Source organism: Hoplias malabaricus, chromosome 13 (assembly GCF_029633855.1).
Source record: "Hoplias malabaricus isolate fHopMal1 chromosome 13, fHopMal1.hap1, whole genome shotgun sequence".
NCBI lineage: Eukaryota > Metazoa > Chordata > Actinopteri > Characiformes > Erythrinidae > Hoplias > Hoplias malabaricus.
The window spans coordinates 22,088,427-22,100,491 of NC_089812.1; the positions used below are offsets into that span (position 1 = coordinate 22,088,427).

Sequence of the window (12,065 nt, forward strand, 5' to 3'; positions counted from 1 at the left end):
AATCCCGACCAGGAACGTGTATCCAAGGTTCGGATTTGAAGGTCTCTGTACTAGGGTACATTGATTGTACAGTACTTATTGCAGTGCATTGTGGGATTTTTTGAGTGCACTATGTTTTCAGACACCATTACAAAATGGTTGAACCCCAAAATAGTGCACTTTTATAGTGAATAAGGCACAGTTTTGGACACAGCACAACTTTTCAATCTATGACTAATTCAGCATTAGCTCGACTGACTTGGAGGAGAACACTAACTGTTGAATTCTGTTACTTATCAAATGCCAGGATTGGCTAGTTTTACACTGAATGATGGGGGAGGGTTGCTATGGTAACTGGGAAGCAACCTACAAAAAATGGTGGTGGTGGTGGTAGGAGGTGGGTTAGCTAGCTTTCTTTTCATGCTCCACTTGAATGTAAAGAAAAGAAATGCTGTTACACAATCCTTTCCTTGTTTGTTCAAGAATGAACATGGACAAAGAATGGAATTTCCCTCCTGCCTCTGTTTCTATCTTCTGAATACAAAGGTTCACCTCTCCCGGGGCGTGACGTGGAAAATAAATAAAAAAAAGTAAATAAGAGGTGCCAGACACTGCCTTTTCATCTACCTTGTTTCCAGTTTTCTAGTCAAACCTGCTCTGGAAATGTTAATGATTAACTGTCATCATGATATGGTAATGTTAGCCATTAATAGTTCTCGAAGACAAATGCCTTTTATTCAAATATTTTAAATATATTTTTAAGATAAAACCTAAAAAGATCTTACAAATCACTGAAAACATACACACAGTAGTCCATTGGTTGCTCTCCATACTTTGTTGGCCTCCTTTTACCCTGTTATTCAATGGTCAGGACCCCCACAGAGCTGCAGTGACACTGACGTGGTGGTGGTGTGTTAGTGTGTGTTGTGCTAGTACTAGTGGATCAGACACAGCAGTGCTGCTGGAGGTTATAAAATAGTGTCTCCACTGTTAGACACTCATCTGTTGTTATATTTTTATTTAGTCAATTACTAGTCCTTCATCGGTGGACACAGGACACTGTCGGCTGGATGTTTTTGGTCTATTTAGGACAAATGAGTGTAGAATCAAAGTGTTTATTTTAATCGTACTCCTGATTGGGGTATAACCTTAAATAACGTAATATAACTTTTTAATGGCTAGAATTTTTCTTTAAGAGCTTATTGATTTATAACAGTTCAGACTATGATCAATGGCAGTGTATGTAAAACCATATACTGTATTGTAAAACATGAATGAATCACCCCAAACATTGAATGAGACGCTCTAACTGAAGCTGTGTCCGAATTGGAGCTCTATAACCTACAAAGTGCAATCCTAAATAATTAAGCTTTGAATTTCTAAACAAATAAAATGCATTAACGTTTATAGAGTGAGTCGGGAAACTTAGCCCTTAATAAAAATTACTTTTACTTAAGGTTGAAATATGTCCTTTGGCTTTAAAAATGATCAATTCATGACATACATACTGCACTACAAAAGGAGTGAGAGTGTATTTGGGTTCAGCCCTGACCCTACGGAGGAGTCCTGCGTTACACTGACGTCACCACGCTTTGGCCAAATCGGAGGCGGCATACGCTGATTTGTATACGAATTGGATGGGGCCTAAGCGCGTTCACGGAGCGGCCGCACATGTTTTACAGGTCGCAGATTGATGTGTGTTCATTGAACTAGAAGTTTTAACGAATCAAAAGATTGATTCAATCGATTCATTTTGCTATGGAGTGAACAATTCAGTAACACCCAAATGATTCAATACTCGAAAAATACTTTCAGCTATTTCTTAAAAAATATAACTGTAGTTTTAAGAACGTTATTAATATGTTATTTAAATAAAATTAATTTATTGCAAGGAAAGCCAATATATTTCCTATTTTCATTTACATCTGCATTTTTTAAAATCACTGTTCTTTTAAAGGTGCACTATGCGATTTTATTCTATTACATTTACATATTAAAACATAACAAATATATTGTTTTATTTTTATTTACTGTCATTTATTTATTTATTTTATTTGTGTATTGTGTAAAAACTGAAGAATATGATTTAAATTTGTTAATTTAGGTTTTAGCAATTACAAATTGACAATTTGTAGGTTTTAGCAATTACAGGTGGACAAAGTGCAATCTGTGCCTGAGAAAACCTGCTATAAAACAGTTTTCCCTGACCCCATGTAGATATCTCTGCAAAGCAGAGAGTAATATAGGAGAGGGATGTACACAGCAAGTGGGTATCAGCAATTTAGAGTTTATGGTTTGCTGTTGTGATTCACCTCTTTGACCCTTAGAGGTCGCCTTTAGTAATGACTTCAGGCTGAGATTCAGGATGCACAACCTTTGCTGGTGGTGGCAGTGTGGCGCAGCAAGTAGTTTTGCAGTTATACAGCTCCGAGGACCTGGAGGTAGGACCCGGTCAGTGTAGGTTTCCTCCGGGTGCTCCAGTTTCCTCTCATGGTCCAAAAACACACATTGGTAGGTGGATAGGCGACTCAAAAGTTTCCATAGGTGTGAGTGAGTGTGTGTCGCCCTGTGAAGGACTGGCACTCCCAGCAGAGTGTGTTTCTGCCTTGCACCCAATGATTCTGGGTAGGTTCTGAACTCACCACATTCACTAATTTGGATAAGTGGTTACAGACAATGAATGAACATTTGCTGGCTAGGAAAGTGAACTATAATAACACAGGCAGAATATTGCTTAGTGTCGTTTTAAAGGCCTATTCATTCATTCATTGTCTGAAACCGCTAATCCACTTCAGGGTCGCAGTGTGTCTGTGGCCTACCCACCCATCACTGGGCGCAAGGAAGGAACCACACCCCCAATGCACCTACCAACCGAAGGAAACCCACGGGGACACTGTGAGAACACACCAAACTCCTCACAGACCTGGAGTCACCCGGAGCGGGACTCGAACCCACAATCTCCAGGACCCTGGAGCTGTGACAGGGACACTACCTGGTGCACCATCATGCCGCCTAAAGGCCTATTTATTTAATTATTTAATTAATATATAATTATTAATTATATACTGCCTTTACCAACATTTGTAACAGGATTAAAATCTAAGTCGCTTTGCAATAGAGTCTCTGCCAAATTTCTTAAACATAAATGTGAAGTTTACTGATTCACGTTGGTGAGGCTGATTCAATTCGTTTGATTCATTTACAAGAATCTATTCAAATGAGTCGAATCATTGTGGAATCGGCAACGGGCTAATCCGTGGGTCGTTTTTTACGCCGATAGCAGCTGTTCAGCTAGAAGATGGAGTTTAAAGGTGTCGTTTTCACCGTGAGCTGATGATAAAACCGCAGTTCGTTGTTGTGTCGTGTTTATATCTTGTTAAAAATGTCAACAGAAGATTTGTCGCAGTCGGACAGCGAGGCTGTGGGAGCTGTGTCCGGGGAGAGGTGAGTCTTTGGAGCTCGTTTGTGTCTAACATATCGTTTAGTAAATATTTGTACCCACAGATTTGATCTTAAAATGGAAGAAACCTGTTTCCTACCCCTTTTGTAAACCCATTCACCACCCGAAAACAAGCACAGACTATTTGTGAGACAAAAAAGGGAAAAAGTTTCTCATTATTTATATTAAACTACATTTCACAGCATTCAGTAGAAACTTTCTATCTCATAATAATGATTCAGCATCTCCTATATTTCATAACTTAGATTTACTACTTAATAATGATGATACCTTTACATCATAATTATAACTTACAGAATCACTACATAATATTTTCTGTATCTCATAATTACGACATACTCTCTCATAATAATATATCAGCATTTTCTCTGAAACTTACTATCTCTGTATATGTGCTTATCCTTTTATATCTGTATCCTGTAACAGTGGAACGGTGTTCTCTGGAGTGATGGAAGGGAACAAACTACTTTTAAATATTCTCCCTTTCAGAAGAGTTACCCAAGACTATGATTTCACTCAGGTGTGGGGGATTTTATACCCCTCTAGCCCACATTTGGCTGAAATCATAGCCTTGTTTTCTCATGAGTCTTCCTGATTTCCTTCTGTCTGGACATTATTTCTGTAGGTGGGCTCCTGTGGGGGCAGTGGCGAGCCCTGAGGAGCAGGTGGAGCAGCAGTGGAGCTGTGGACGAGGCAGGATGGACCAAGCCTCTCTGGAGCTGGATGCCATCCCTCCATCTGCACAGCTGCAGCGTCTGCAGGAAGAGAGAGAGCAGATGAGGGCTGCTCTGCTGGCCGTCAGCTCTCACTTCGCTCAGGTACAGTTTCGGCTGCAGCAGGTGGCCCGAGCACCGGCGGATGAGAAGGAACGCCAGCGCATGCTCCAGGAGCTGGAAGAGTTCGCCTTCCGCGGCTGTCCACACGTCCTTGGCCTCAGAGCCAAAGAAAACCCGGTGAGAAGGAGGAGGAAGATGAGGGTGTCTTATATTACCGTTAAATTAAAACAGTACATAACTCTCAACACATAAAGACGGAGACCACACTTGCATTAATGTGGCTCTTTTAAATATATTTACCTTAACATTTCAGCTTAACTGACCTGTAATAGGGAGAATAGAGCTTCTGTCTTGCTACACTAGGCTGAGCACTGCAGAAGTGGCACTATGTACAACTAGGAAAACACACCTTGTTCCCTCCCCTCTCTCTTCAGAGTGACAGTGCTGTAAAAATAGAATTACACTCTTCAACTGTGGGGAGAGCCCAGGAGCAAAAATACCAAATCTTACCTTAATTCATTTTTGAGTGCGAGGACAAAACACACTATCCACATGTTCAAACGTGTGTGGACAGCTACAAACGGCTTTCTATACTTCCTTGTGAAATGATCGGTATAAATAAAACTCTGTTTCATCCCCTACATCACTCTAGGGCACACAGCTCCAGTGCTGAAGATAAACACAAACCAGTAACCAATCACAGCCCTGAACACACACAGGAAATGAAAAGCTCTGTGCCTGATTAAAGGACTTTTATTTTGAGACGTGTTATCAGAGCACACCGGTCTTGAAGGGGCTCAGTTGCTATTTATAGAGCTTTAAATATGATGGCGCCATTCCAGTTACTAACAAGTTTCCGAATACTTTACACAGAGAATCACCTTTGAAGTGATGAAGTTTACGTAGTTTTCCAGAAGCTAAAATTGCGTTTTCATTTTGCACAAAAAGCAGTAAATAAGTAATAAACTTAATACTCCTTTGTTGTGTGTGTATGTATATGTATGTATATATGTGTGTGTGTGTATATATATATATATATATATATATATATATATATATATATATATATATATATATATATATATATATATATATATATATATATATATATATACACACAGTATTTGAAATACACACAAAAATAGAGGTACTCAAAAAGAGACACACAAAAGGAACCACAGACTTAAACAGGTGAAGCAAACAGAATAAGGCACTTGCACTAAAGGAGAATCATGCACACAGAGTGAGAGGGACACAGACACACTAAAGGAGAAGTATACACAGAAAAATAGACACACACACACACACTAAAGGATAAACACACAATGTACCTTAAAGTGGACATTTCATGTTAAATGACCACTTGTTCCTTTGTTTCCTGACATGCTTTGCTTGTAGGAGGAGCTGGTGAGTATAAACGCCACAATCTCTCTGCTGTTTGCACATCTCCCTCGCATGGGCTCCTGCGATTGAGCTAATGTATTGGGCTCTGTGTTGTTGTCATGACTGTATGTGTGTAGTTTGGTTGATTGTCAGGCATTAATACTGAAACAAAGCTGTAGTCAAAATCACATCAGTTATGTGTCTGTGTGTGTCTGTACAGAGCGAGAGGGAGAAACGTGAGCGTCTGGAGGCTCAGAGAGAGAAGCAGAAGGAGCTGATCTTTCAGCTGAAAACGCAGCTGGACGACCTGGAGCGCTTCGCCTATCAGGAGGGCAGCTATGACTCACTGCCTCAGTCTGTCGTCATGGAGAGACAGAGGGTACACCACCTCTTCTAACTTCACAGCAGTCTTGCATCCGAAGCTATTTATCTGTCACGCCTCGCCCCCTTCAGTTCTGTCTGAAGTATTGTGCACATTATATTCATAGTGTATGTTTAGAAATATTTTTTAAGGGGACGTATTCAGAATAAGTCACTTGTTAATGTGTGAATATAGAGCACACCAACACACACATGGTGAAACAAGACCACCCAGTCACATTTTTGAGTGCTGAAAACACAGATGAAATGGGACGTTCAGATTCTACTATGCTTCTGGCTTCAAGTGCAGAGACTTTAGAACACCATCCTGTGTACTTCTTTTGGGGTAGTATGTTGATATTCCCTGAGCAGGGAATTGAACCGTAGCTTTCAACCCTACATTCACCTACCGCTGTAGTATGTTTATAATTGTAAGCTGCTCTGGATCCTCTGCTAAATGCCACAAATGTAATGTAAATGTGTTAAATCCTCCATATCTCCAGGTGATTATTGACGAATTGATTAAGAAGCTGGACGTGAATCTGAATGAGGACATCGGGAAGCTGACCCCCGAGGAGCTGCGGCAGCGAGTGGACACAGCTATTGCTCAGATTGTTAATCCAGTCAGAGTCAAAGAGCAGCTGGTGGAGCAGCTCAAAACTCAGATCAGAGACCTGGAAATGTTCATCAACTTCATACAGGGTGAGGAGCAAAGATGGGCTGTAGAATACACACACACACACACACACACACACTATGAACAAGTTCTTAGCTCCTTGCACACATGTATGGTAACCCAGAAACCTGTAACATTTGTCCCAGACTTTATTCTGCTAGAGCCCTAATACAAATCCGGGTAATGTCAGAGAGCGTGCATGTGTGAACAGAGCCGCTAATGTTCCAGAGAATTCCTCTGTATCTCCTGCATGTGATCGCCTCATGCCTCACAGCTACATGTGTAAAAGGACTACTCCTGACCTGATTCTCCAAAGTTTCTCCTGAGTTCATTTGTGAAAAAGGCTCTAGACCTAGATCCCAATAAACAAGTGATTAAATACATATACAGTGGTCATATCAGCTATTAACTTTATAGTGGACATTATACTTTACTTTACTATACTTTGAATTTTGAGGTTTGAAGTTTTGTAGCAGTAAGTATAAGCCCATACTTCCCTGTCATTATTGTTGGGACAAATCCTTGTATCTCCATTCCTTTTTTTGATTATCTAAAAATGCCTAATGCTTAAATGCCTAAAGCTTAATCATGTCTTATCTAGGTAAAATGTAGTTATCTAGATTTTCTGCTGTACAATCTTTCACTCCAATGGAGCTGCAGTTCTCCATTGATTGTTGAATCTTTTGGAAAGTCATATAATTAATATATTTAACTGAACTAAACTGTGACTATTCTAACCTTGATGCTTCTCTCTCAGATGAGGTGGGGAGCCCAGTTCAGTCGGAGGGAGGGAAGGGTCAGCAGGCTTCCGGCACTAAACCTCGTGCTCAAGGAGGCGTGAAGCAAGGTCAGTTTTACTAACCTCTGATTTTCACTTTTGTTTTTGAGAATGATAAACTATTCGATGGGGACGATTGGCCAGTGTAACTGCTATATATTTAATTAATTGTTGAGTTAAGGGGTTTTGCGGTCATAGCTTTGTCCATAATTATGCTGTAAATATGCATCCTTGTAGAGAGCTTAAATGATACAGTATTAATATGTCCTGTTGTGAATTCTTTTGATTAACCCTTTGATTAATTTGAGCCCTTTTTCTCTCCTGCCTGCAGTGGACCCAGCTGAGGCAGAGCGTCTGCGTGAGACTGGCCTGCAGCTGATCCAGAGGGCTCTGGCTGTGCTGCAGATCTTCGCTATGAGTCAGTTTGGCTGTGCAGCAGGCCGAATGCAACCAAACGCATGGCCTCATGGAGGAGCCGGCACACAGGATTACGGAGCTCTGCTGCAGAAGTTAGAGGGCGCTGTGGAGAAGGTGAGGATTGAAGCTTCTCAGAGGCAGCCGTCTAATCTTGAAGAGCATGTGGTCAACTACACATCCAGTAATTCCCTTTGCTCTTCTGGGGATGAGCTCACGGCTTTGGTGAGGAAAGACCTGGCGGTGGCGTTGCGTGATATTTTAGCGCACGGCCTTTATAGCCCCTCTCAGGGGATGAGCCTCGTCCTGGCGCCTATCTCCTGTTTACTGCCGTTTACCTCCTCCTCCCAGACACTGCATCCCTGGGAACTGTTTGTTAAATACTATCACTCGAAAAATGGACAGGCTTTCGTAGAATCTCCAGCCCGTCAGCTATCGCAGTCTTTCAGCTTGCCTCTAGGGGGCAGTAAAGTGACTGTAACACCAAAACAATCCCTTCTCTGGGCCATCCACAGCGTTCTTCGTGAACACGGACGGTACAAACGCAGCGCCGACTCGGAATTCAAGGCCCTGGTGTGTATGGCCCTCAATGAGCAGAGGCTGGTGTCCTGGGTCAATCTCCTGTGCAAGTCCAGCTCTTTAGTCCACTCCCACTACCAGCCGTGGAGCTACATGGCCCAGACTGGTTTCGAGGGAGCGCTGAGGATCCTGGGACGCCTCAGCCACCTTAAATTCAATCTCCCTGTGGACCTGGCTGTGCGTCAGCTCAAAAATATCAAAGACGCATTTTGATCCTTGGACGAGGGAGGGCAAGGCATTGAATGTAGCTGCAGTGTCTTGACTTTTTTTTTTTTTAGACTGATGGGAAATGCTGGAAACAGAAGAGAGCCTTGTGTCTGTTTATTTTTGTGGTCGTGTGATTTCACTACTGTTGCGAGGTAAAAATGTGTGCAAAGGTTTGAGCACCCGTGGTGTGGTCAAAAATCATGTTTTGATGTTCTGTAAAATAAGCTAACAATCTTCAGGCCTCCTTTTATGACTTAAAAGGAAAGAATTATTTTTAAAAATCAAATTTACAGTGCATTAGCTTGTTAATGTAGGGATCTGGAGTGTGCCAACACACAAACTGTGATATACGAAAGCCTAGTCAGGTTTTTATGAGCAGAAAAATGAGTGAATGATGCAAAACCAGCAAAAATGAGCAGAGAACAAGGACAACAGGCCAAAATGGCTAAAATGAGAGCTTTGTGTTTTGGTTGTTTCTGCTGCCCTCTATAGGCTGTGGTGAGCTGTGAGATTTATTCTCATTTAAAGAAACAGGTAACCAGGTGTGTCCAAACTTCTGCACATAAACTTCTGAGTATAAAATCATCAGTTACTTTTCTTGAAGAAAACTGATCAGATGTTCTTTAAAATGTCTAAGATGAATCCGTCTCTGCTGTATTTACCACAGGCCTGCTCACTCTCTGCCCATAATGCACTCTCTTAGCAACAGTTGCTAGGTTGGAGGAGTCTTACAGAACAGGAGCACAAATCACATTAAAAACAATGAGACAATATAATATTGTAACGCAATCTGTGTTTGTGTTTTCATTTTAAAAATAATATCGAACATACACCAGTGTTCAGACACTGATCAAAAAACGAACAATTAAATAAACTGTAAATAAAGAAGAAGAAATAGAACTAAAGATGATTATGTAATGACTGAAAAAGAAATAAAACATTGAGAAGGATGTTAAGCCCACGTCTACTGTTCAGTGAATAATGAAAATATTGCGCTGTTCTGGTGTGGAGTACACTTTTGGTTTAATTTCACTGCCATAAAGTAAGTGTTGTAATGAAAATAAACAGCTACAAAACTCCAAAACAATAACTGCAGCTAAAGAATGCATTTCTGGGCAGAGTCTGTAGGTGGACATAGTGTTTTTGTGCCACAATTAATGATGACATGTTTGAACTGGTTGAACATTACATAAATGTGTTTTAGAAACAGGCACCTGAGAGGTACCTGGAGTGTGTCTAATATATCCATCATTTCAGGTGCAATCTAATAATCTTGTTTCATAGACAATGAATTTGTATAGAAGCTCTAATGACACCCATATTAGGAATCCCTTTATTTCTCAATAATAAAAATGTACGAGATTTTTAGAAGTCGCTGTGTGGTAAACAAAACCGTTCAAAACCAGAATTATTTTGTCCTATTGTTGTTACAGCTGAGCAAACACTTGTGTGCATTGACATAGAAGTTCCCTTTAAGGAACTCTACTTTTAAACTTCAACACTTTTAAAACAGCAGCAGCTCGTCAAACTTCAGCCTGTTCCATATTGGGCAAAGCCTGCATGTGTGTCTGTGTATGTGTGTGAGGATTTTTGTCAATTTTTCCAGTGTTATTTATGTAGCAATATTCATATTCTGACTATTAAATTACATTTAAATTAAGAGATTAATTAAATTCAGTAGAAAATGTGCTTAGAACTAAACATGGTGAGTTTTGAGCAGTTCTGTTTAACACCATGTGCGATAGCAGCATTTCCAGTTCATTTCAGTCATAGAGAACTACAGATTAGATCCAGAATTCTCTCTATGGGCATGTCACCATTTACAGAATAACAACACTGTGGGGTCTGAGTGTGACACTGGGCCGTTACTGACATTGCCGCTCAACCATATCACGTGTTACAGATGTTGTTGTAGGCCTAGTTTAAAAGCTGTCACCAAAATCAGCCATGCAGATGTGCTGCAGATGTGCAAGGTTTTAGTTGATTTTTATTAATCAACTAAACATTTTAGCTGATTTTTATTAATATTAAGCTTGCGTGGGGAAACAAATCATTAATTTAATGCGTGTTAATGCAAGATATTTTTTAGCCCAAGTAGGTATTGGAAAGTTTGTGGTTCAGTCGTCTTAAAAATGCTACAAATTCATACACATATGTCCTCAGAAATTGAGCATTTCACACTGAACCAAACCCACTCTACATCGTGTTTATTTAATCCATATCTCAACCATTCCATTGAAATATAAAGAATATTTAAACCATTTCTGAATTTATCTGGCTTTGCCTTCATTCTTCTGTGGTGGACTCCATTAACGACCACCTGACGTTTAAGACCAGGCGGATTATATTCCAGGCCACGGGGACCTGGACAAAGGCTTGCTTGTTTTGCTGCTAGAGAACCGTCTGAACTGAAGATGTGAGTGTAACTTTCAGTGAATCACTTGGATTATGGGGATGTTCGCTTGTGAGAGCAGAAAGTGCTGTGTGATGAGAAATTCTTTCTTTTGATTTTCCTTCAAATTTTAGGACAATTGTTCTACTATGATACTGAATGTATTATCCACTACTCTGTCCAACCACTGTGTTCCAGCTGCTGTAGCATCTAGCATTTGTTTTTTCCTTGTTTAATCTGAAATTTAGGAATATTAATGCCTTGGTATATAATAAACGCTAGATGTAATGAGTGCATGTATTACGTTTGTTAACCTGTTTTTTTTTTTTCATTGTTTTTCCAGCATGATAAAGTTTATTGGCTACAAATATGACCTAATGAAAGTAATATATAAAGGTACTGTAGGATTGTTTGTATTCTTTGCATTTATCCTGTAATTTCATATTAATATTTCATGTTTTGTGTTTTCCTTACGTAATTAGCACTTTTGTTCAAAGTATGATTTTCCATTAGTGTCAAATTATGTGTTTTATTTTAGCGTTGTGCATGTTTCTGTTCTCCTTAATTTCATTTATCTCTTAATCTCTTATTTTGGATCTTGTTTTGTTGTTAATTCTCTGAATCTTTGTATCATTTTTTTTCTCAGATTTAAGAAAATATATATAATTATCATTTAAACTGAAAATTGAATTGATTCTGTTTACTCGCTTTATTTAAAAAATGATGGTAAGTCTGTCCAATTTTATTTAGTAGAGTTCTGTTTATTATATAGTCAATGGACCTCAAACCTGAATAAAACTTCCAAACAACTTGCTAAACATATTTCTGTGATTTCACTGGGTTTTAAGAATTAAAGGGACATAAATAATCACTTGACCACTTAGTTTGTTACCCCCCATTTATGTAAGAGCGCAAAGATGAGGTTAAACACACCAAAACAAACACAATGTGCACTGAGACATAAGAGCACTAAGTAAAAAAACAAGCGAAAACTCCCAATGTATTTTCAGAGCGGCTCAGCGCGCAGAGTTTCAAAAATTTGTTCTGTGATTAACCTAGCC

At 39.7% G+C, this 12,065-nt stretch overlaps 1 protein-coding gene across 1 annotated transcript; it reads left to right on the plus strand.

Moving 5' to 3' along the window:
• Positions 1 to 3,232: 3,232 nt before the first annotated feature.
• On the plus strand, positions 3,233 to 11,687 carry rundc1 (RUN domain containing 1). The gene is made up of 6 exons (XM_066642924.1): positions 3,233 to 3,423; positions 4,065 to 4,392; positions 5,819 to 5,977; positions 6,462 to 6,660; positions 7,392 to 7,481; positions 7,744 to 11,687. Exons 1-6 carry the CDS (start codon positions 3,362 to 3,364, stop codon positions 8,616 to 8,618), a joined length of 1,713 nt encoding a protein of 570 aa, XP_066499021.1. The 5' UTR covers positions 3,233 to 3,361; the 3' UTR covers positions 8,619 to 11,687.
• Positions 11,688 to 12,065: the final 378 nt, after the last annotated feature.

Bases quoted from the DNA above. Each gene is read 5' to 3' on its own strand.
- rundc1 (XM_066642924.1), top strand. From the start codon at position 3,362: ATGTCAACAGAAGATTTGTCGCAGTCGGACAGCGAGGCTGTGGGAGCT. The intron at 6,661-7,391 runs GTGAGGAGCAAA...CTTCTCTCTCAG, and splicing joins GTTCATCAACTTCATACAGG to ATGAGGTGGGGAGCCCAGTT. The intron at 7,482-7,743 runs GTCAGTTTTACT...TCCTGCCTGCAG, and splicing joins TCAAGGAGGCGTGAAGCAAG to TGGACCCAGCTGAGGCAGAG.